At 44.6% G+C, this 24,281-nt stretch overlaps 3 protein-coding genes across 5 annotated transcripts; 1 reads left to right on the top strand and 2 right to left on the bottom strand.

Annotated features, from left to right (window-relative positions):
* Positions 1-2,385: 2,385 nt before the first annotated feature.
* LOC136452690 (uncharacterized) lies at positions 2,386-6,103 on the bottom strand. Of its 3 annotated transcripts, none has more exons than XM_066453278.1 (5): positions 5,605-6,103; positions 4,672-5,254; positions 3,336-4,561; positions 3,123-3,253; positions 2,386-3,034 (listed from the first exon to the last, which is right to left on the bottom strand). In XM_066453278.1, exons 2-3 carry the CDS (start codon positions 5,039-5,041, stop codon positions 3,882-3,884), a joined length of 1,050 nt encoding a protein of 349 aa, XP_066309375.1. In that variant the 5' UTR covers positions 5,042-5,254; positions 5,605-6,103; the 3' UTR covers positions 2,386-3,034; positions 3,123-3,253; positions 3,336-3,881. The 3 variants fall into 3 exon arrangements, with proteins under 3 accessions (XP_066309375.1, XP_066309372.1, XP_066309374.1); XM_066453275.1 differs by having other exon boundaries at positions 2,387-3,034; positions 3,123-3,241; XM_066453277.1 differs by having other exon boundaries at positions 2,387-3,034; positions 3,123-3,241; positions 4,672-5,224.
* A 144-nt stretch (positions 6,104-6,247) lies between these two features.
* On the bottom strand, positions 6,248-7,400 carry LOC136452691 (protein CHLORORESPIRATORY REDUCTION 41, chloroplastic-like). The gene has a single exon (XM_066453279.1). It carries the CDS (start codon positions 7,383-7,385, stop codon positions 6,546-6,548), a length of 840 nt encoding a protein of 279 aa, XP_066309376.1. The 5' UTR covers positions 7,386-7,400; the 3' UTR covers positions 6,248-6,545.
* A 14,696-nt stretch (positions 7,401-22,096) lies between these two features.
* On the top strand, positions 22,097-23,933 carry LOC136452689 (NAC domain-containing protein 67-like). Its single transcript, XM_066453274.1, has one exon. The coding sequence runs from the start codon at positions 22,247-22,249 to the stop codon at positions 23,483-23,485; it is 1,239 nt and encodes a 412-aa protein (XP_066309371.1). The 5' UTR covers positions 22,097-22,246; the 3' UTR covers positions 23,486-23,933.
* The last annotated feature ends 348 nt before the right edge of the window (positions 23,934-24,281 follow it).

Below are 24,281 nucleotides of genomic sequence, written 5' to 3'. Positions count from 1 at the left end.
TATTCTTTTTTATAATTAATTCATAGCTGTTATTTCTTTTATCAAATTGTGGTAAAATTTTTATGGTCGGCTCATCATTGCATGCTTAAGCTGTAGTGAAAATTTCATCCTCATTGAATAATGCATGATTGAGTTATAGATTTATCTAGGTTTATGTTTGTTAGTTTTTAAATGAAATTAAATCTATAACTCAGTCATACATGATCCAATGAGCATGAAATTTTTGTTAGACTCCACACATGAGTAGATCTACACAATAAACATATGATATATGTTTTAGTACAAAATTTTTGTTGTAGCTTTAGATCAATGCTTTTCTGTAATTAATTCATAGCTCCACTTTTTGTGGTCCAATTATGGTGAAATTTTTATGGTGGGCTAATCATTGAATTCTTGAGATGCAGCAAAAATTTTATGCTCGTTGGATCATGCATGACTGAGTTATAGTTTTATCTATATAAACTTAGATAAATTAATAGATAAATCTATAACTTAGTCATATATGATACAATGAGCATGAAATTTTTTCTACATCTCAAGCATGCAATGATTAATCCACCATAAAAGTTTCACCATATTTGGACAAGAGAAACTGCAGCTATGACTTCATTATATAAAAATATAGATCTAAGATTACAGCAAAAACTTTATACTAAAGCATATCATATCATATATTCGCTGGGTAGAAATACTCATGTGGAGTCCAACGCAATTGAATTTTTTATTTTATGATTTTTCTGTGATTTACTATGTTTTTTCAAAGATTCAGCCAAAATAAACATAAAAAAACACCAACGGAAACAGCCACGGAGGTAAAGTGACCGGTTTTGAGAGATAAGGGAGAAACTATGTCTGATTTTAAAGTTGGGGGAGGAAAAACTAACTTTCTCAATAGCTGGGAGACGCAAAATAGACTTTTTCCCCTAAATAGTACGTGTCTAGTAAGACAGCAAGACAGAGCCCACCCTTCTAAAAAAAGGCAGAGCCCATAGCTGGTTGACTTACCTCCTGTCTGGGCTCTTCCTTAAAGAAAACTCCGTTGGGCCATATTTATTGTCGGAGGAGATCCATAGCTGGTTGACTTATCTCCGATTGGGTTGTTCCTTAAAAAAACCCGGCCGGGCCATATTTCTTGTCGGAGGAGATTTGATCAGTAGCTCATCGATCTATAAAACTAGTTGTTTAACCCCCTCAATTTTTAGAAACCGTTCACCTTTGCACTCTGATGGTTTTATGGTGGTTTTATTGATGTGATGTCATGTCAGAGAAGGTAAATTAGACTAAGTTGAAAGTTCAAGGAGGTATATCCGACCAGTTGAAAGTTCACTTGATATTATGTCTCTAGTTTTAGATGGTAGCTTGAAATATCTTGATTCAATCAAGTGACATAAACAAGATATTTCAAACTAGGCACCATAACATATAGCATGATTTTAGAAAAAAATCTAAAACTAGTTTCATAATTTTCTAAGTTAAAAACATATTTTCATGAATTTTTTAATGTTAAACCAGGTTTTAGGATTTTTAATTGTATTATTTTTCACATAAAATATATATTTAGATAATTTTTAAACTTTTACAAATTTTTAGATATTTATTTATAAAAATTACGTGTAGTCCGATTTACCTTCTTGAACTTTTAACTTAGTCCGATTTACTCCTCTGACGTGGTGCCACATCAGTAAAACCATCATCAAAACCGTCCAGGGTGCAAAGTTGAACGGTTTTAAAAGTTCGAGGGAGGTTAAAAAATTGGTTTTGTAGATTAAGGCTCTGTTCGGCTGGTCTATAAGCCGCTTGTGCTGATTTATACGGCTAATTTGTTGAGAGAGAAAATAATATACCATGACTGATAAGCGGCTTATAATGGCAGCCGAACATAGCTTAAGAAGGAAAATCGGACGACCACGATAGTTGGAGGTAAATTAGACCTTTTTCCATTTGGTCACGAGAGAGGGGCATGGAAAAGTCCGAAGGGGATTTTGAGGCATTTGTCCTCCAAATTACTACAGAAATGGGCTGAGTTGAGATGCTAGTTCATGTACTTGTTTGCAGTTGCATCAGGTGCCGCTCCCGGTTTTAATCGGGCAAGATAACGAGGAATGTGCGGCCTTGGTGCAGTCAAAGTTCAAAAAAGCGCTAAGCGCTAAGCGAGTGGTGACCCGCCGCTTAGAGCTTAAGCGGGCTTAAGCGTACAAAGAGTCGCTTAAGTATTTTGTACTATAGCAAATCATATTCATGTAATAGGCCGTGAACTTGAGAAGTATAAATAAAAGCATACCTTATTTGATCTTATTCCTAGACTTGTAGAGCTCAGTAATTGTTGGTTTCATGTTGTAATATTCCTAACTGTCACTGATATGAGAAACATCAAATGTTGATTAGGTTCGTAAAACAAAAAATATACCTCATGATTAAATATTTATAAACAGATAAGGCGAATAGTAATGGCAAGAACACTACTACTTAGTTCATAAGAACATAACATTGCATCTAAAGTTCATAAACCATATTTTCAGGTCCCACTTAGTTCCAAATTAAAAGATATATCATTGCAGCCCACTCATGAGCATGATAGTACAACACAACTGGCAATGCATAGATATACATAACAAAAGATGCCATCATTCCAGCTGACTCATTCATCTTCATCTATGCCATCTAGCCCATCCTTATTGTCAAATTCCTCTTCTTTAGAATCAAATTCCTCTTCTGCATAGAGCTCTCTTATTCTTGAACTTCGACACAGCTCTAGTTGTTCACTTGCTCCCATTGTTTCTCCAATAACAGTCCAACGTATCCCTGTACCGAACATTTCTTCATCATCACCATCCTCATAGACAATTGTTGCACACTCATCTCCACCATCAAACATGAAACCTTGAGCTTGCATGAAATCATTGGATAAGAGAACATCAGTAATCTTCTTTGACTTAATCTGTTGTCTCTTGCTCATGTGTTTGGAATTGAATTATATGAAGACAAGAGAGTTTAGGCGGGTTGTAGTTAGCCTATTTCTTTTCTTAGTATGTACCTACAAATAAACATAAGAATTAAGAACATAAGCAAATCAGGTTGGAGAATAAACTGAATATTCGGACTTGAGATTACAGGTTACTGACCAAATCAAAAATACTCTAGTTTCTTTCGCAGCCTGAGGAGCTTGAAGTTAGTGAAAGAATTCTCATAGCCATCCTTTGTAGAACAGGTGTTTCATTTCCATAGAGTTTCCACCAAGATGCTAAAACAAACACTAAGAGAACTAAGTTTTGCTAAAATAAATAAAAAATGCAGGAACATAAATATTTCAGGGTGTTCTATATAGAACTTGTTACCTGGGTTAAAGTCAAAGTTTTGATAAGTCCTAGCAAGCTTCTTCGCAAAGGAACCTTCTCTATTCTGAAATTTCCTCAGTTCAACATTTATAGCCTAATCTTGCTTGTCATCATCATCATGATAGAAAGTCTCAACACAACTAATAAACCCTTCTATTATAGTGCCATCATCAAATATTGAAGCATCAGCATAACTGTAATGAGGATTCAGCAAGTATGCACTCAGGTGCAAAGCGGAATTAAGCCTGCCTTCCATCTTCTTATCAATAATAGCCATGACATCTTTGTAGCGAGACTTCACATTGCCATAAACTTGCTTAATCTCTCTCTTTGCCTTCAATAATTCTCCATACAAGAAACCCATAGATGGCTTCACATTCCCATCAACCAAACGAAGAACTTTTACTAGAGGCTCAAAAACTTTCAAACACATCTTGACTTCTTTCCAAAATTTTGGATTCATCATTGTTGTTGTTGCAGCCTTTCCTTTTTGGATGACACTTCCCTCAGTCCATCCCACTTGCTATGAATCACCATCTTTCGTAACTAATCTTTCTTCTTTAGAATGCTTTCCAAAATAAGAAATGCTGAAGCAAATCTTGTTACTCCCGGCCTGACTATATCTCTACGCTCTGTGAAGTGTCTCATGCATTCCAAGGTTCTTGTGTGCCCATACACAAAGGTAGTGAATGCCTTTGCTTGGTCAATTACCTTCTGGAACCTCTTTTGGCTGCCAATTCCTTGCAGCATCAAGTTGATTGTGTGAGTTGCACATGAGGTCCAAAATATGTTTGGTCTCTTCTCATGCAATAACTTCTTTGCTCCCATGTTATTAGAAGCATTGTCATTCACTACTTGCACTATATCATCAGGGCCAATTTCTTCAATTGCTTTGTCCACTAGTTCAAAGATGACTTTACTTGTGTGTGACACATTTGACATCTCCTTTGAGCTGATAAAACTTGTTCCATCAGCACAATTCATGCACAAGTTCATTATGCTTCTCCTCTTCTTATCAGACCAGGCATCAGTCATGATAGAGCATCCATTCTTCACCTTTTTAGCATCACGTTCCTGCAGCAAACTCTTGGTTCTTGCATATTCCTCATTCAACAAAACCCCCCTTAAATGATCTTGAGAAGGAGGTTCAAATCCAACACCAAATTGACCAATTGCTTCACACATTTGTACAAACTCATCATTGTCAATAGCTTTAAATGGTATGGCTGTGAAATAGAGAAAAGAATACAAGTTAATTACCATGTGTATTTTCAAACAATAATGTACATGAAGAATACTAGAATTGTATATGCAAGGGAGGTGATTAGTGAATTACCATGTGTATACATCCATCTTACAACATACTGTTGCACCTCATGTGTTCTCTGTTTCCAAAGTTTCTTGTTTATCTTTTGTTGCTTCAAGACTTCAGCTTGTGTTGATTTAGGATCAATTGGCCTTGTCCACTTATCAATGGAACCTAACTTGTGAGGCTCTAAGCTGCCAAGATAGGATCCTTCTTTCTCTCCTTCTCCTGAAACTCGAGAAACAGACACTTCTTCTCTAAGATTGAGCTCACGAATAGCCTTTTCTTTCCTCTTATTTGCTGCTGCATCTAGTGCTTTCTTACACTTTGCTTTATCTTCCTCTGTGCTCTTTTCACATTTAGCCATAGAATTCCCAACACCTGCTATGTGTTGCTTCATACGACCCCCCCCCCCCCTATGCTCACATGTTTACAGAGCTTGCACTTCAACTTGTTAATATTTGTAGGATCACATAGATACCCATATTCACATCCTACATCATCTGACTTCCTCTTGAGAGACAAAGCTTCCTCTACTGCTGACTGGGATTCTCCTATTGCTTGTGTCCCAGCAACCTCCGTCCTATAATTACTTAATTAGTATTCTATTAATCTAGACAAGGACAAGAAGCAAAGGAATTAGGCATAGACTAACTAATCACTAATCTGTAGTGCTGCACAACACAAAAAGAAATCTAAAAGCACAAAACAAAACAAAACAAAAAATATGTATTCTACTAATCTGTACAAGAAAAGCAAGGAAGGAATTAGGCATAAACTAATCTAGCAATCCAAGACTGCACATGCGCACACCTATATGGAACTGGAGCCTAGCAGTAGCAGTGTAGCACACATTAGGACTCAAAGGAAGGGGAGGGAGGAGAAGGGAAGGGAGAACGAACGGAGAAGCATAGGAGAGAGGAGCGGACAGTGAAGAAGTCAAGCAGAGGCAGAGGAGCTCACCTTGCCGAGCGTGGGGAAGAGAATCGAGAGGACGACACCGGAGATGGGGGTGGCTCGAGCTCGACCTTGGGGAAGAGACGTTGGACTTGGGGAAGAGACCGACGAGCTCGACCTCCTCCAGCGGCGGCTCGAATCAGCAGTCGGCGGGCGTCGAGCGTCGGTCTGGCATTGGCGGGCGTCCCGCATCGGGCGGCGGGCGGCGGCGGGAAGTCTCTTCTGCTTTTATCCCCTCCTCTCCCGCGCCCGAATCGGGTTCCGCACGGCGCGCGCCCGATTGGAACTTCCACACGGTGCGTGCACCCATTTCCCGCGCTGCCTTTCCCGCCCGGTCGCTGGCTTGCTGAGCGGCCGCGGAGCAGGGCTTCCGCGGCGCCTTTCTCCGCCTCAGCGGCTTCCACGCTCCACGCGCGTCCTCGTCCGCTGAAGCGCCGGCGCCGGTTAGGGGCCTCTTATGGCCCGAAGCGAAGCAGCAGCCTCCCGCGTAGTGCTTCAGCGCGCTTAAGCAGCCGCTTAATACCGCTTTTGGGAACTTTGGGTGCAGTACCCCGTGTTCCCTGAACAACGGATAGCTCCAACAGATGGTGGAGAAGCCGGTGCTGAACCCACGCAATTCTAATGGACAAACTGAACGTGAAGGTCAAGATGAACAAAGGAGAGGAGCTCTCCTAGATCGGCAGTACAGATTTGTACAGATCGCCCATAAGGCCATAATACGATCGCGATCAGGCGACCGGATCAGGAGTTTCACACTTTGTTTGCACGGCATGACGCTGTCAGGCAGCAATAGCATACCCTGCCCATGTATACTGCATCCACTGAGTGCAGAGATTTTTTTTTTCCAGATAGATAACCCAGCACGCGGCAAGATTGATTTCCAGTAACCGAAAAAACCAATACTATCACGCTAATCTCCCTTGACTATATATATAGTGTCATCAGTTTCAGAGCGAGAGGGCGACGAGGATGGCCTGGCGGCAGCGGGCGCGCGCCGTCTCGACGCGCTCCTTGACGGTCTCCTCCTTGACGGCGGCCTTGACCATCTCCACGTCCATCTCCACGAGGCGGAGCACGCGGAAGACCTCCGTGACGACTCGCTCCTCCACGCCGCCCTCGGCCACCAGGACCTCGGCCTCCTCGCGGGCGCGCTCCGTCACCACGCCGGCCACGGTGCCCAGCAGCTGCGCGGACCCGTACCGCCCGCGCGCCAGCAGGCCGTCCAGCTTCTCCAGGAAGTCGGCGATGGCCCACCCCCGGGACTTCTCCAGCGGCAGCGGCTTGGTGCGCTTCCACCCGATCTCGTAGTTGGGTGGCTCCTCCTGCGTCAGCGCCGTCCGCGGCCGCCGGTCCGGGGAGATGGCGGACGGCAGCCGCCGAGCCACCGCGAAGGAGGTGGTCACCGTCGCCGACGCCGGGGTCTCCTCGTCGGGGATGCTGTTGGGGTTGCTGCCGTTCGCCTCGTCCGGAGTGGCGGCGCCGCCGTTGGGTTCTACTTGCGGTACTACTTGCTGTAGTGCTCGGATGTTGGCCTCTTCCTGGCTGGGTTTCGGCGTCGAGGTTGCCGGTTTGGGCGCGGCAGTGCAGCGTACGGTGGTGGTGAGAGCAGTGGGGAGGTGGGGTCTGCGGGCGCAGAGGAGGGGTTGGGGAGGGAGGAGGGGCCTGAGGAAGGAGGCCGCCATGACGGATGATGGGATGAGACGACAGAAGCGGATGGCTGTGCGATTTGGAGATAAGCTTAGAAATGGGCTCTGTCGCCGGCTCGCCGCGCGGAAAGAGACGTCCATAACCTTTTTTGCGTGCGGCTAGAGGTAGTAGATATTTTGAGCTTGTCCGGCATTCTCTCTAATCGTTGTCTAATATCAAACCATTTTAGTTTGATGAAATTTATATTAAAAAATTCTTAATGTTTACAATACCAGATTATTATCTTATATTATTATAAAATCTATATTCAAAAGTGCACTTATGTTGCCATAGATAAAGTTACATTTTCATTGTAGCGTCATAATTGACTGATTGGATAATTGTCTAGGGATATATATTATTGATATTTCCAACTTCTTCGTGGTAGCTGCTAAGATTAATCTAGTAAATTTATTCGTGTACTCGCACTAATTGTTTCTCTAAATTTCAGCACCTTCATGTCATTTACAAAATATGTATCTGACAGCGAGAGAAATAAAATGACAATAAACAAGTAGACGAGTTAACAGAATCATAACGACAATGATAATCCTCAGATAAATAGACAAATAGTTTGGCTACTTTATGTATATAGAAGAAAGATATTGGATCAGATTGATATGGATATCATTACAAGTGAATTTAAGAACCAGTTTGGCAGGGCTCCTTGCCCAGCGGCTCCGGCTCCAACTGCACTGTGCAACACTGTAGATCACTGTAGCATCGGAAAAAACGGCTCCGGCTCCGGCACAAATGAACGTGAAAAAAGGTGGAGCCAGAGAAGCCTTCAATTAGGTGCTCCGGCGGCTCCTCTACAGTGGTGCTACAGTAGCCGGAGCCGGAGCCGCCGGAGCCCCTCCAAACAGGTCCTAAATGTAGGAATGTTTAAAGAAAAGTTTCAGCCACTACCGGAAACAGTAGTTTTGTCGTGTGCCACAGGCACTCGGCAAAGCCCGAAAAACACTCGGTAACACTCGACAAAGAGCACACGGAATCTACAGTACCGGCAAATAGTAGCTTTGCCGAGTGTTTTCTGTCGGACACTCGGCAAAGACTTTGCCGAGAGCTAAAAATGACACTCGGCGAAAAAAAGTGTGTGACGGAGTGGAAACGGTCACGGCGCGTTTGCCGAGTGTCAAATATTAGGCCCTCGGCAAAGCTTTCTTTTTTGCCGTGTGTCAAAGTTTGGGCACTCGGCAAACCTGGCCTTTTTGCCGTGTGTCAAAGTGTGAGCACTCGCAAATCTTGCTTTTTTGCCGTGTGTCAAAGTTTGGGTACTCGGCAAACGTAGCTTGTTTGCCGTGTGTCAATGCGTGGGCACTCGGTAAAGCGCCTTTTTTGCCGTGTGTCAAAGTGTGGGCACTCGGCAAAGATCGTTCCAAAATCCACAGAATTTGGCTTCTTTGTCGAGTGTCATAGGGCAGACACTCGGCAAAGATGCCATTTTAGTCCCAGAATGCACCGAATTTTGCCACGTGTCTAGTTTGCTGAGTGTTTTACACCTGGCACTCGGTAAAAGTCCTCTTTGCCGAGTGTTACACTCGGCAAAGCTGTCACAAATAATCAGTTTATTAGGTTTGGTCACAGCCACGTACCATATTCAAATAAACATCACATCCATCACAGATAGTTCACAATAGGTATCACAGGCAGTTCATATAGATATATCGACAACACATAGATGCAAATAAACTTTAGAATCACAAGTAAGTTCATTCACAACCACAAGTAGTCACAGGTAATCCACAAATACAAATACAAATAAAATCACAAGTACTTAGGCCACGAGTTCACTGCGACAGGGCTTCACTTAGGCCACGAGTTCCGCTACGACGAGGCTGGGTCATGAGGCTCATTCGATGCCGCTGATTTATGCTGCACAAAGAAGAAGAGATTGGCATATGTGAGACAAGATTAAACAACACTAGTAGTCTTTTTTTCCTCAACTATGAAGGCTAACAGCAGCTAATGACGTCACACGCTCTTTTAACCCTTGCAAATGCTAGTTCCAAGAAAGCATCGGTCTTCGCAATCCATTCATCGGTCATCGAACCCTGACTAGAGCAGCCCGTGTATATCAACTCACAGTCATCCATCCTCTAACATATCACCAAGTAATATAAAAATCAATTACATCTACAGGCTCCTATACTGTCTAATAGGTGAAGATAGGTCATAATCCCACCCGAGGATGTGTAGATGGGGTTAGTTTCTATGCTCTACTCCTATCCGAGATAGAATTTCGGCAGCATCTCCCCGCTGTTCTCCAAATACATGTCCTGGCAGGGAGATTGTGTATCCGGAGAACAACAGGAAGATGCTGCTGAAACTCTGTCTTAGATCCAAGTAGAGTATGGAAACTAACTCCATCTACATATCCTCGAGCTGTCCAAAAAACGTGGACAATTCAAAACAGATACGGTTATAGATATGCAAAGATCTGCATATTTTCAACCGTATCTCTTTCAAATGGGAGACACTTAGCTAGGTTACGTGATATATAAACATGATATGAAAAGAGGGGTGTAGGATGCCTCACCTTGCTGTCCTACAAAGTGACGAGTCGAGGACGGTGGGGAATAATCCTAGCAATAGCCTATTCTGCAACAAATGAATATAATAGTGTCAATTGTAAATTTCGGCAGCACCTGCAACAAGCCAACGGCACGATGGCCGACAACCACGTACACATCAAACTAACGGCACGATGGCCGACAACCACATACACATGCTACGATGATCACAATAGGAGCTTGTTCTTAACTTCAAGACGTTGCGACAAGAAAATGCATCTTCATGACGGAACTGATCAATTACACTGAGCTAAGCTGATAACTAAGCTGACTGGTACTATAGTGCTGTTTTTATTTTTGTATATGACTGAATGAATGACTGAACGGACATACATATATAATGCTCTTAAATTTACAGTTAATTATCACATAATCGAGTCTCATTAAAATACATGGCTGGCAGTTCTGCATCAAAGAAAATACTACTGCTGATCTACTTATCTGCATCAAATCTTGTACTACAGCCCATGTTCATATAGTAGCACACATAGTCACATACTGATACTGATAGTTTGACATTTCATCTCTATAGCACAAAAAACACAGGAAATTAGACCACGCTGACCTAAAGCCAAAGTCCTGAAAGCGTGGATGGTCGGTCTGTGCACTTGTCAAATTTTCTGCTGTTAGTGATGCTGAACAGCAGCTTCACCACTTGCCAGATTGAGCTGCTACAAATCCACCAAAAAGAATTGAATGAAGAGCAGTCAACAGCAACAAACACAAGTGTAGAGGATGATTGTGGCTCCCTTCCTAAACATTGAGGCAATACAGATAGATGCAGTCATAGGCTCCCATGTTCAGCTAATGCAGATAGATGCAGTCATAAGCTCATAACATTGAGGCAATACAAATAGATGCAATCAGCTAAACATGTCAACACTAGCACTCCAAGTCTGTAGAATAGATAGATTCAGGCTCTGACTAGAAGTTCAGAGTTTAGAGGTATTCAGAGTTTTAGACAGAGCAACCAAACATTCTAATAATCAATCTAGAGAGGGAGGAGGTAGTGAGCAGAGGAGAGAGAGGAGCAGGGGATGGCAGATCAACGTGCTTACCCTCCACTGCGAGGAGAGGAGCGGGAAGGACAGCGACCGTCGAGAGCATAGCAGCAACCTGGTGCGGAGGGGAACGACCGGCGGGAGTAGAGCAGTAGCAGCCCGGTGCAGAGGGAGACCGGACGAGGCTACCGTCGAGGGTGACCAGAGGCTAGTGAAAGCTCTAGTTTGGTTTTGGTTAATTGATGAAATCCTAAGTGCTAACCTAGTTTATCAAGATGATTATGAGATAGGTAGCACTACTCCAAGTGATGAAGCAATGATGAAGATCATGACAATGGTAATGGCATAGTGATGGTCAAATGCTTAAACTTGGAAAAGAAGAAAGAGAAAAACAAAAGGCTCAAGGCAAAGGTATAAAATGTAGGAGCTATTTTGTTTTAGTGATCAAGACACTTAGTGAGTGTGATCACATTTAGGATAAATAACCGTACTATTAAGAGGAGTGAAACTCGTATCGAAATGCGGTTATCAAAGTGCCACTAGATGCTCTAATTCATTGCATATGCATTTAGGATCTAGTGGAATACTAACACCCTTGAAAATGTTTGTGAAAATATACTAACACATGTGCACAAGGTGATACACTTGGTGGTTGGCACATTTGTTCAAGGGTGGTGAAGTTTGGGTGCAAGGGTAAGAAACTCCACCGGCGAAGTGTCCGCCCGTAGAGTGCGGACAGTCCGACGGTGCCACCGGCACCCTAGACAGGAAAATTGGAGGTCACTGTGAGTGACCGGACGCTGATCTTGGGTGGACCGGCGTGTCCGGTCAGGCGTAGCAGAGAGGTCGCCAGTTTCGGTGTTACACCGGACGTTGGGCCTGAGATGCACCGGACGCTGATTTCTACGTCCGGTCAAACTGACATAGCGACACAGTGACTAGGGTTTAGCACCGGACGTTGGTCTGTGTCCGGTCAAGGTGGACCAGACGCGTTCGATCGAAGAAAACCGGATTTGGACCCTTACTGTAAACGACCGGACGCTGGTGGTTCAGCGTCCGGTCAGTTTTGCCGGAGCGTCCGGTCAGTTAATAGCCGTTGTGATCTGGCAGCTCAAGTTTAACTCAGAATGACACGTGGCTTACATCTGTGGACCGGACGCTGTGTCCAGGATCCGATCAGTATGACCGGAGTGTCCGGTCAGAGCGCGTTTTACCCAGTGAAGGGATACAACGGCTCTATTTCGTGGGGGCTTCTATTTAAGCCCCATGGCCGGCTCAAGCTCACTCTCTTGCACATTTTCATTGACATAGCAACCTTGTGAGCTTAGCCAAAGTCCTCCCACTCATCTCCATCATTGATTCATCATCTTTGTGAGATTGAGAGAGAATCCAAGTGCATTGCTTGAGTGATTGTATCTAAGGGCACTTGGTATTCGTGTTGCACTACAGATTTCGCTTGTTACTCTTGGTGGTTGCCACCACCTAGATGGTTGGAGCAGCGGTGAAGGATTGGCACGAGTTGGTGATTGTTCATGGCCATCTCCGGTGATTGTGAGGGGAGTTGTACCTTCCCTGACGGAGCACCGAAAGGTAACTCTAGTAAATTGCTCGTGTCATTGAGTTACCTCACTTGTGGGTTGGTTCTTGCAGTGTCCAATCGTGTGGACGAGGTTTGTGAAACACCTCTTAGCCGCCGAACCACCAAGTGTTGGTCGACACAACGGGGACGTAGCGTGTTGGCAAGCACATGAACCTCGGGAGAAAATCGATTGTCTCTTGCCTTTGGCATTCTCCCGATGATTGGCTATATATTCTTTTTGTGATTGGTTCATCCCCTATACGTCGGTATAATCACCCTACTCACTTATTTACATTCTTGCAAACTAGTTGATACAAGCTCTTTAGTGTAATTAGAATTGAGAGCTTGCTTTATTATTTACATTCATCTAGTTGAGCTCTATAGAGTAGCAAGATTGAGAGCTCTTAGTGAGTAATTACATTGAAAGTTGTGTGCCTAAGTAATCATTGCAACTAGAATTGTTGGATAGGTAGCTTGCAACCCTTGTAGAGCTAGAGCAAGTTTGCATTACGCTATTTGTCATACTAATCAAATTACTCTAGTTGATTTGTAGATTTTTAAATAGGCTATTCACCCCCCCCCTCTAGCCATATTAGGACCTTTCAAGTGGTATCGGAGCAGTGGTCACCGTTTGATTAAAGGCTTAACAACCTCGGTGTCAAATTATAGCTCAAGTTGTGTTCAACCATGTGGGGGGCAAACCACCATTCTTTGATGGCACAAGCTATGACTATTGGAAAAGAAAGATAAAAATGTATCTTGGTTCAATCAATGATCAAGTATGGGAAGTGACCGAAAATAATTATGCCATCATTGATCCCAAAAATCCCACAAATCAAGATAGAACCAACAAGCAATGCAATACAATGGCCCTCAACACCATATACAATGCCATTGATTCCAAGGTGTTTGAGCAAATCAAGGATTGTGAGAGTGCTAATGAGGTATGGACAAGATTGGAGGAAACATATGAGGGCACACCGGTGGTGAAGAGTGCCAAGTTGTACATCCTCAAGGACAAGTTGACAAGTTTCAAGATGAAGGATGATGAGAGCATTCCGGAGATGTTCCATCGGCTACAAGTAATTGTCAATGACTTGAAGGCTTTGGGAGAAAAGATTAAGGATGATGATGTCTCCCATCAATTCTTGATGTGCTTACCTTCAAGATTTGAGATGTTGAGATTGCTCATCATAAGAGGAGAATTGAAGGATATTACCCCTAACCAAGTACTAGGTGATGTCATGACACAAGAGACATACCGTGTGGAAAGGGAGGGGGATGACAAGGATGACAAGAAGGAAGAAGAAGACAAGAAGAAGAAAAGCATAGCATTCAAGGCTAGCTCATCATCATCAAAGAACAAGGGCAAGTCCAAGAAAGAATCAAGTGATGATGATGATCTTAGTGATATTGATGATGAAGCTATGGCTCTCTTTGTGCGCAAGATGGGAAAATTTATGAAGAAGAAGGGCTATGGTGCAAGAAAGAGAAGAGATCACACCAAGAAGGAGTATGTGAGAAGATGCTATAATTGTAAGAGCCCCGATCATATAGTAGCAAATTGTCCATATAATAGTGACAATGATGAGGATGAGAAGAAGAAGCTCAAGGAGGATAAGAAAGAAAAGAAGGAGAAGAAGGAGAAGAGAATGACCTTCCAAAAGAAGAAGGGTGGAGGTTATGTGGTCACATGGGATAGTGATGGCTCTTTGGATAGTGATAGCTCTAGTGATGATGACAAGAAATCTATCAAGAGAGCACTAGCAAGCATCGCCATCAACAATAAGCCCTCCATCTTCGACACTCCATCGACATGTCTCATGGCAAAACCTACCAAGGTAAAATATGATGTGAGTGATGATGATGAATGTGAAAGTGATGCTTGTAGAAGTGATGATGATGATGAGGAGTACTCTAAGGAGGAGCTCATGGACATGTGTGAGCAAGTACATACTTGCTTTGAGATGAAGAGAAAGGAGTGCAAGGAATTAAATAAGAAAGTCAAATTTCTTGAGCAATCCCTTGATGAGCTCAATGCCACTCATGAGAGGCTAGTGAAAGCCCATGAGAAGCTTGGAAAAGCTCACTCTAAGCTTGAAAAGGCTCACTCCTCTCTCATTGAGCAAGTCAAAGTGGAGAAAGCTAAGAAGGAGCAAGTGATCATAACATGTGATGTGGGACTAACATGTGATCTTATTGATGAATCTTTTCATGAACCCATTATTGTTGCTCCTACTAACACTTCTTGTAGCACAATCATTACTACTCCACATATGAATGATACATCACTAATGGTGGAAAATGAGAACCTCAAGAAAGAGGTGAATGAGCTCACTCGTGCCTTAGGCAATGCCTATGGTAGAGAAGCCCACTTGCTAACGTGCTTGGGTAGCCAAAGGTTTTCTCTCAACAAAGAGGGATTAGGCTATACCCCCAAGAAAGGCAAGGTGGCCTTTGTCACTCCTAAAGCTAGCTTTGTGAAGGGCAATGGTCGGTTTTGCAATAGATGTAAGCAAGTTGGGCATATAGAGCAAAATTGCAAGACTAACAATAATAAGCTACCTAATATATCCTCAATCAAATTTGATTCTTATTACATGCTTTATAAGGGTGCCAATGGTGTGAAGGCTAAGTTCATTGGTACACTAATTGTGGGCCCAAAGAAGAAGGCCATTTGGGTACCAAAGACCTTGGTGACTAACATACAAGGACCCAAGTAAGTCTGGGTACCTAAAAAGAATTGATCTTCTTTTGTAGATAAATTATAAAGCCAGAGGAAGACATTGGGTGCTTGATAGTGGGTGCACACAACACATGACCGGTGATTCAAGAATGTTCAATTCAATCAATGAAAGCAAGAGCAATGGGATTGATAGTATAACATTTGGTGACAGTGACTAGGGTTTAGCACCGGACGCTGGTCTGTGTCCGGTCAAGGTGGACCGGACGCGTCCGATCGAAGAAAACTGGATTTGGACCCTTACTGTAAACGACCGGACGCTGGTGGTTCAGCGTCTGGTCAGTTTTGCCAGAGCGTCCGGTCAGTTAATAGCCGTTGTGATCTAGCGGCTCAAGTTTAACTCAGAATGACACGTGGCTTACATCTATGGATCGGACGCTGTGTCTAGGGTCCGGTCAGTATGACCAGAGTGTCCGGTCAGAGTGCATTTTACCTAGTGAAGGGGTACAATGGCTCTATTTCATGGGGGCTTCTATTTAAGCCCCATGGCTGGCTCAAGCTCACTCTCTTGCACATTTTTATTGACATAGCAACCTTGTGAGCTTAGTCAAAGTCCTCCCACTCATCTCCATCATTGATTCATCATCTTTGTGAGATTGGGAGAGAATCCAAGTGTATTGCTTGAGTGATTGCATCTAGGGGCACTTGGTATTCGTGTTGCACTGCGGATTTTGCTTGTTACTCTTGGTGGTTGCCACCACCTAGACAGTTGGAGCAGCGGTGGAGGCTTGGCACGAGTTGGTGATTGTTCATGGCCATCTCCAGTGATTATGAGGGGAGTTGTACCTTCCCTGACAGAGCGCCAAAAGGTAACTCTAGTAAATTGCTCGTGTCATTGAGTTATCTCACTTATGGGTTGGTTCTTGCAGTGTCCAATCGTGTGGACGAGGTTTGTGAAACACCTCTTAGCCACCGAACCACTAAGTGTTGGTCGACACAACGGGGACGTAGCATGTTGGCAAGCACGTGAACCTCGGGAGAAAATCGATTGTCTCTTGCCTTTGGCATTCTCCCGGTGATTGGCTATATATTCTTCTTGTGATTGGTTCATCCCCTACACGTCGGTATAATCACCCTACTCACTTATTTACATTCTTGCAAACTAGTTGATACAAGCTCTTTAGTGTAATTAGAATTGAGAGCTTGCTTTATTATTTATATTCATCTAGTTGAGCTCTTTAGAGTAGCAAGATTGAGAGCTCTTAGTGAGTAATTATATTGGAAGTTCTATGCCTAAGTAATCATTGCAACTAGAATTGTTAGATAGGTGGCTTGCAACCCTTGTAGAGCTAGAGCAAGTTTGCATTACGCTATTTGTCATACTAATCAAATTGCTCTAGCTGATTTGTAGATTTTTAAATAGGCTATTCACCCCCCTCTAGCCATATTAGGACCTTTCAGCTGGCCGAGGGTGGCCGAAGGCCAGCAAGGGCGGCGGGCAGTCAGTAGGGGGCGGCTCGCTCGCAGGGGCGCATAGCGGCGGCATGTTTTTTTTCTCTGATTCGATGAAACAGCGTGCGACACGTGGGAGGCCGGCGTGGAGGCGGTGTGGGCGGGCGGCGGGGCCGTCCGATGGTTTGGGCGAGCACGGGACCAGCAGTGGGGCTGGCCAGCGATAGGGCCGGCCTGCTGTGTGGGTGGGCGTGGGACCAGCGACAGGTCCAGGCAGCGGTGTGGGCGGGCACGAGTGGTATTGGGGTGTGTGTGCAGGTGTGTGTTAAGTTTGAGTGTGGTTACGAGGGAGGTTTGCCGAGTGACCGCGATCTAGCACTCGGCAAACCCCCGTTTTGTTTTTTTTAATTTTCAATACCTAAACTGCATATGTGTGGGGCCCTTAAAGATGTTTGCCGAGTGTCCTAGATTTGACACTCGGCAAACCCATCTTTATCGAGTGCCAGATTAGGGGCACTCGGTAAACCCACTTTTTTCATTTGATTTTTATTTGATTTTTCTACCAATATTATTCCATTATAATATACCAAATCTTAACATGGAGTACCACATGTTGTATGTAGAGAGTAGAAAAAGTTTCAAGGCCTGAAGTGAAAAAAAGTTATTATTTCATGCAGTTTGTCGCTCAAATTCAATATATATCAATTAAAATTCTATAATTGCACTTAACAAATGAAGATATCTAACGGATCCAAAAAATTATCAAAATTACACATCAATCAATCTATGTTCTATATTGCCTATACAAAAAGTTTTGAAGTCAAACCCCAATTCGGCCATCACTTTGACTCCAAATATTAGCGAATCCTTCTCAACGCTATGATTCTTCTTCTGAGATACCTTGGTTTGTAAACATCGTACGTGATAGATTATCTGAAACCTTCTCAAATTTTTACCACAATCTCCACGTATGATATCATGAGATCTTGACAAGTCTCATGGTTTTTAGACTTCGTTTGCTTTTTTTTTAGAATTTAAAAACCATTCGGTCACACGTTCGTGGTCGGGTTTCGTGAACAAGATGTTCAAAATTTCCTTTCATTTCCTGGATAAGGCCTCACACGGGACTCAATAACATGAATATTATTTTTTCTACTTATTTTATTATATTATTTGAATCACTTGTAGTTCAAATTTGACTTATACCAAAAAATTCCTTGAAACGTAATAAATTAATTAAATATAGCAAACGATTCTAGAAATACACCAAATCTGAACATGAAGTACCACATGTTGTATGTAGAGAGTAGAAAAAGTTTCATGGCCAGGAGTGAAAAAAACTTATTATTTCATATAGTTGTAGCTCAAATTCAATGTATATCAATTAAAATTCTATAATTGCACTTAACAAGTTAAAATTATGGAACAGATCCATAAATTTATCAAAATTACACATGAATCAATCTATATTCTCTATTGTCTATACAAAAAGTTTTAAAGTCAAACCCCAATTTGACAGTCACTTTGAATCTAAATCTTACCAGATCCTTCTCTACACTACGATTCTTCTTCTAAGATACTTCGGATTGTAAACATCGTACATGACAGATTGTCTGAAACTTTCTCAAATTTTTACCACAGCCTCCACGTATGATATCATGAGATTTTGATAAATCTCATGATTTTCAGACTTCGTTTGCTTTTTTTTAGAATTTAAAAACCATTCGGCCACATGTTCATGGTCGGGTTTCATGAACAAGATGTTCAAAAATTCTTTTCATTTCTCAGGCAAGGCCTCAAAATGGACTCAATAATATGAATATTATTTTTCCACTCATTTTATTCCATTATTTGAATCACTTGCAATTCAAATTTGACTTATACCAAAAAAATTCCTCTAAACGCAATAAATTAATTAAATATATCAAACGGATCCAGAAATATACCAAATTTTAACATGTAGTAACACATGTTGTATGTGGATGGTAGAAAAATTTTGGAGGGCAGGAGAGGAAAAAAGTTTTGGCTTTGCCAAGTGCTGGGGAAAAACACTCGGGAAACTTATCATTTTGCCGAGTGCTGGAGAAAAACACTCGGCAACTTATCATTTTGCCGAGTGCTAGGGAAAAACACTCGGCAAAGTTGCACTTTTGCTAACGACCGGCATGCCGTCAGACGGCCGTCACACCTGCCGGTCACGTGATAGTATTTTGCCGAGTGTTAATTTATTGCCGAGTGTCGTATTATGGTTTGTCGAGTGTCTTATATTCTACACTCGACAAATCTGGTTTTTTATCGAGTGTAATATGTATGACGAGTGTCTTCTTCACTACACTCGACAAATTAGCTCTTTGCCGAGTGCCCGATGAATTGCACTCCACAAATAAAAAAACACTCGGCATATTTAATGTTTCCGGTAGTGAGCCAATGTGTTATTATTTAAGAAAACATTAAGATAATTGTTGAATTATTTAAAATGAGTATTATATGCTTTAGAATGCACTTTAAGTATTTGTTGGTAATAATTCTTTCACACATACATAAATTGATAATCATTACAATAATATTTATATTAAAGAGTTTTAGTTTTAGTTTCGCTCCAGGCCCTCAAAATCGTAGGATCTATATCATCCTCAGTCACTCCCATCTCAAAATCTTAGGTAACCACTGCTTTCTAGTGGTCCCTACCGAATCCAGGATAACTCTAGATGACGGATGAGCAACCGGAGCTTGTTGATGGCGTGACGAGAACCTAAGCAAGGCCAGATCTAGCTGTGGGGCAGGGAGGGGCACGAGCCCCCTCCCCCCTCCCACTCCTCCCAACTGTCGTCAAGGCATGGCACCCCCTCTTACCCACCCTTAGAAATGGAGCCACCTTTAGAAATTTCAGTCATAGAAGCTTTGAACATGCGGGACTGAATTGTTTCGAGAGGTTAAGGACAATGAGAACCGAAAAAAGTCCACATTACCTCCCTCATCATTTGCGAAAGTCAGCTTTTTCTCTCTGAACTCTAAAACCGGATAAACCATCTCCCTAAACTTTTAAAACCATTCGTTTTACCTCCCTGACCGGTTATAAGCGGTTTTCAAAGACGATTTTGTCTTTTTCTTTTTTATTTATTTTGGCTGAATTTTTAAAAAATCATAGTAAATCACAGAAAAATCATAAAATAGAAAATCTAATTTTATTGGACTCCACATGAGTAGATCTACACACTGAACATATAATATGGTATGCTTTAGTACAAATTTTTGTTGTAACTTTAGATCTATGCTTTTGTTTAATTAATTCATAACTGCAGTTCTATGGTCCAATTGTGGTGAAATTTTTATGGTGGGCTAATTCTTATATGCTTGAACTGTAGTAAAAAATTCATACTCATTGGATCATGTATAACTTAGTTATAGATTTATAAATACTTCTCCGAAATAAATCTATAACTAAGTTTTTTCTATAAACATTACTATTTTTTCTATAATTTTGGTCAAACTTAAAATGCAACTTAGAATAAACCTAAAACATCACTTATTTTGGGACGGAAGGAGTGTGCTATAGAATGTGGCATATATAGATATGGATAGTCGTTGCTTCAGTCACATGGTATATAGGCATATAGATGTTGGCTTTAGACCTTTAGTATCACCACACAACTTAAAAAAGCTCAAACGGCCACGTTTCAAAAAAAAAAAAAAAAACTCAAACGGTCAAGCCCCAGCTTCCCATCTGTATTGGTTTCAGCCCACTGCCCCCTCAACCATACGGGTCGGACGATCGATCAGCAACGGGCCGCGCAAACCGAGTTTGGAATTGTGTTTCCTTTCCGTGTCATGAAAGAACGGTTCGAGTCGGTTTCGGCCTTCGCACACCAGCCATCGTATTCCGCTCGATATAAGACGCCGAGACGGCTGCGAAGCTATCCTCAGAATCGATTATAATTTTCGTCCGATTCGATTCGATTCGATTACTGTATACCCCCTATACTCTTACCGTGTTCCGTGGGTCACACTTGTATATGCTCACATTCTCCGTTGGGCCATGGTCGCGACCCGTTCCAAGACAGCGCCAGGCCCACGCCCACGGCCGCGGCCCGACTTGGCGGCCCACCCATCCGAGGAAGAGCTCATCACGTCCTTCCTCCGCCCCCGCGTCGTCTCCGGCGACGGCAGAGACAGGCCGTGCAGCGCGTCGTTCATCCATGACGCGGACGTCTACTCCGCCGGCCCCGCCGCGCTCACGGCCCGGCTCGCCCCGGTGGTCGAGAGCAACGGCGACAGCGCGTGGTACTTCTTCTCCGCCGTGAGGGCCAAGACCCGCGACGGGCAGCGCAAGGCGCGCACGGTGGACACCGGGGAAGGGTGCTGGCACTCGGAGGCCGGCGCGAAGCCCGTGGTGGAGGGATCCGGCGCCGGCCGGATCCTGGTAGGGCACCGCCAGGGCTTCTCGTTCGTGACGAAGGTGGACGGGCGGCGCGTCCGGTCGGGGTGGCTGATGGTGGAGCTCAGCCTCGACGGCGCCGACGCCGACGACGTGGTCCTCTGCAAGATCTACTTCAGCCCGCGCGCGAGCGCCTCGGCGTCGGCGGCGGAGTCGTCCGGGCGCAAGAGGAAGGCCGCCGCGGACGACAAGAACCCGGCTAGTACTTCGGCGCGCAGGCGACGCCGCGGCCGTCCCACCGAGGCAGAGGCTGGCACGCCCACACCCAATAATGACGAAGAGAAAGACAACACCCAACAAAGCCGCCGCGGGCTCCCTGATGAGAACTCTACTGTGACCGACGAGCTCTGGACGGACGACTCGTTTTTCTCTTGGTGGATGAGGAATAAGGATTGGTTAATGGAAGAGTGCGACATCGTCGACCGGACAGACGAGGAGATCCAGAAAACCTACGGGCTCGATGAGTACCTGCGGCTGCTGGAACACCATTATGTTGACTTTGGCTGCGGCCATTCTCCGGTGCTCAACTCCTGAAGTCGTGATCTAGATGCAGCGCCGAGCGCCACATCGTACATGTAATCAAGCCAAGTTCAGTTGCTAACATGCTATTGGCAATAGGATTTATACTAAGACAAAGGCAATGCAATAAAATTTGCCTTATATATATGTACTTCTATAAGCGTGCACGTTCTCCGTTTTGATCGTTTAAAATCAAAGGTAACTGACTGTAATTTCGGATTACATTAAGCTAATATACAGGATACAAAATGAAAGAAGAGATGAAACATAGGACGTGGCAAAGCACACTGATTATGAAATTTCACAATCATGAATTGTACTTTTGCTCTTATAATTTGAGGATATTCTAGAATCCACTCCTGCCTTATAATTTGTTCAATTGTGCACTGGGCCTGGACGCAAACGAAAGAGAAAAAAAGAGGGGAAAAGAATAGAACAATCCAATGGGCTTCAATCAGGTGTCTGGGCAACACACAGTCCAGTGGGCTTCAATCAATCGTCTGATCAAACACTCAGTCCAGTGGGCTCCATCAAGTGTCTGAGATACCAACCGGACGCTATTCTCCCGAACTCCGAGTCCGATTCCACCGGGAACCGACCCTGCCTTCCGTGTCTCGTACGCCTTCCCTTGTTCTTGTTCGAGTCCGACTCGAACAGGGGATCGGCAAAAGGCAAACGCGTGAATCGATGGCCATATAAAGCGGCGGTTCCCCGTGCCCGATGCCTCCACCCGGTTCCATTCCATCTCAAATTCCGAGTCGTCTCGTCCCCTTCCCCGTCTCCCCCTCCAACCCCGCCGCCACCGCACCGCACCCTCCCGCCATGCTACGCTCTCCGTCGGCGGCCATCAAGCCGCCGTGTCGGGCGTTCCAATCCCACCCCAGCGATCTGGAGCTCGTCGACTCCTACCTCCGTCCCTGGGTCGAGACGGGCGTCAAGACCGGCGCGTTCATCCACGACGCCTACGTGTACGCCGCCGACCCCGCCGGCCTCACCCGGCAGTTCGCGCCGGCGGTGGCCGGCGACGGCGAGCGGGCGTGGTACTTCTACACGCCGCTACGCCACAAGAGCGTCCACGGGAAGCGGAAGACGCGCACCGTGGCCACCGGCGGCGGGTGCTGGCACAACGAGGCGAAATCGAAGCCCGTGTACATGGTCTCCAACGGCAAGCAGCACCAGATTGGGCACCGCCAGAGCTTCTCCTTCGTCAAGAAGGATACCGGCGTGCGGGTCCGCACGGGTTGGCTCATGATAGAGCTCCGCCTCCTCAAGGACGGCGCCGGCCAAGAACCGGAGGCGGAGGAGGACGGCGCCCTCGGAAATCGCGTGCTTTGCAAGGTGTACCGGAGCCCGCGCAACCCCGAGCCTAGCGGCAGCGGGGCCGCGGCGGCGGCGGCGTCGCCCGGGCACAAGGCGGAGGCCGACGACGACGAATCTAGCGACGCAACGTTGGATGGCGACTACGACGACGACGACAGCTCCAACGCGTCGCTAGAGGCGGCATCTGGACCCAAGAGGAGGAAATCCGACGACGTGGAATCCAGCGAAGCGACGGTGGCGGCGCCTAGTCGCCATAGCAAGGCGAACGACGAGATCTCCGGCGGGGCCGCGGCGGCGCCCGGACGCAAGGAGAAGGCGGAGGTCGGCGAGGATTCCGTCGAGACGTCCGCGGCTGCGCCTCCTCGCAAGAGGAAGGCCTTGGACGACGAGAGCTCCGGCGCGGCGGGGGCGCCCGCTCGAAAGAAAAAGGCCGACGGCAGCAGCTCCCCTGGCGCTCCAGTTTCTGCGACGGAAATGCAGTGCCCTCAGTGCGGCACCCATCTGGTGGTCACTCTGAAAAGGGCTGAGTCCAAATCGGAGACGGCGATCGCCAAGGACGAGTCGGCGTCCGGTGCTCCTCAGCGAGGCGAGACGCGTGGTTCTTCACAGAAGAATGTTCGGTTCCATCAGTTCCTGTGAGATCCAGGGCTCCTCCCCCGATAAATCCTGGAAACAGAGCCATGGTGTTGAGAGTAATCTGATAGCAGAGTAAACAACTCATTTCCTCGTGTAATTGTCGGAAGAAGGCATTAGGGGTCTGGGGTTAATAATTAGGGTAGTTTCGTGAGGGCATTACGACTTGTAATTGTAGGATGATGGTTTAGTTTAGGAGTGTTTTTCTCTTTATCTTTGAAAGGGAATGCAGGAAGCAGTGTGTGATACACTGCTACCTGACCGGACCTTCAGAGGGCAAAACTGACACAGCAGACTTCAGAGCGAATTCAACCCACGATTGTACGATCTGAACGTTCCCATTGCGGAGATAGTAGAAATGCACGTCGAAAACCCATGAAACCACACTGACAAAATTCAAAATTCTGAGATGCTTGCTTCACAAACTCTTGAGAAGGGAACGCCTGAAGCATCAATGTACCATAAGCAGTAAATACTAGAGATTTATGATCCATCCCTTAAATCTTTTTGTGTTTGCGAGAACAATGTAGCATACAGCTTTTCTTGTTCCTAACTTCCTGTCTACTCTAGCTGCAGGCAGATTCGATGCAGCGCGAGTGCACGACGATAAAACGCACCCAACATTCGGAGATACTTTGGCTTAGTTAATTCACAAATGCAGCAGAAATTAATGTTCACAAATCTCCATCTATTTCCCCCCAATTTATTTCAATTAAACGCAAACAGAAACTAAAGTACAAATATCTTTGTTCTTATTAAGGGCTTGTTTTGAACGCAGAAATTTCACAAGAATCATGTAGTA

Source organism: Miscanthus floridulus, chromosome 5 (genome assembly GCF_019320115.1).
Source record: "Miscanthus floridulus cultivar M001 chromosome 5, ASM1932011v1, whole genome shotgun sequence".
Lineage (NCBI taxonomy): Eukaryota > Viridiplantae > Streptophyta > Magnoliopsida > Poales > Poaceae > Miscanthus > Miscanthus floridulus.
This window is presented reverse-complemented; position numbering and strand designations above follow the sequence as displayed.

Excerpts from the sequence above, each read along its gene's own strand:
- LOC136452690 (XM_066453278.1), bottom strand. The coding sequence starts at position 5,041 with ATGAAGCAACACATAGCAGGTGTTGGGAATTCTATGGCTAAATGTGAA. Across the intron at positions 4,562-4,671 it reads AAGATGGATGTATACACATG|CCATACCATTTAAAGCTATT; the intron begins GTAATTCACTAA and ends TCTATTTCACAG.
- LOC136452691 (XM_066453279.1), bottom strand. The coding sequence starts at position 7,385 with ATGGACGTCTCTTTCCGCGCGGCGAGCCGGCGACAGAGCCCATTTCTA.
- LOC136452689 (XM_066453274.1), top strand. The coding sequence starts at position 22,247 with ATGCCTCCACCCGGTTCCATTCCATCTCAAATTCCGAGTCGTCTCGTC.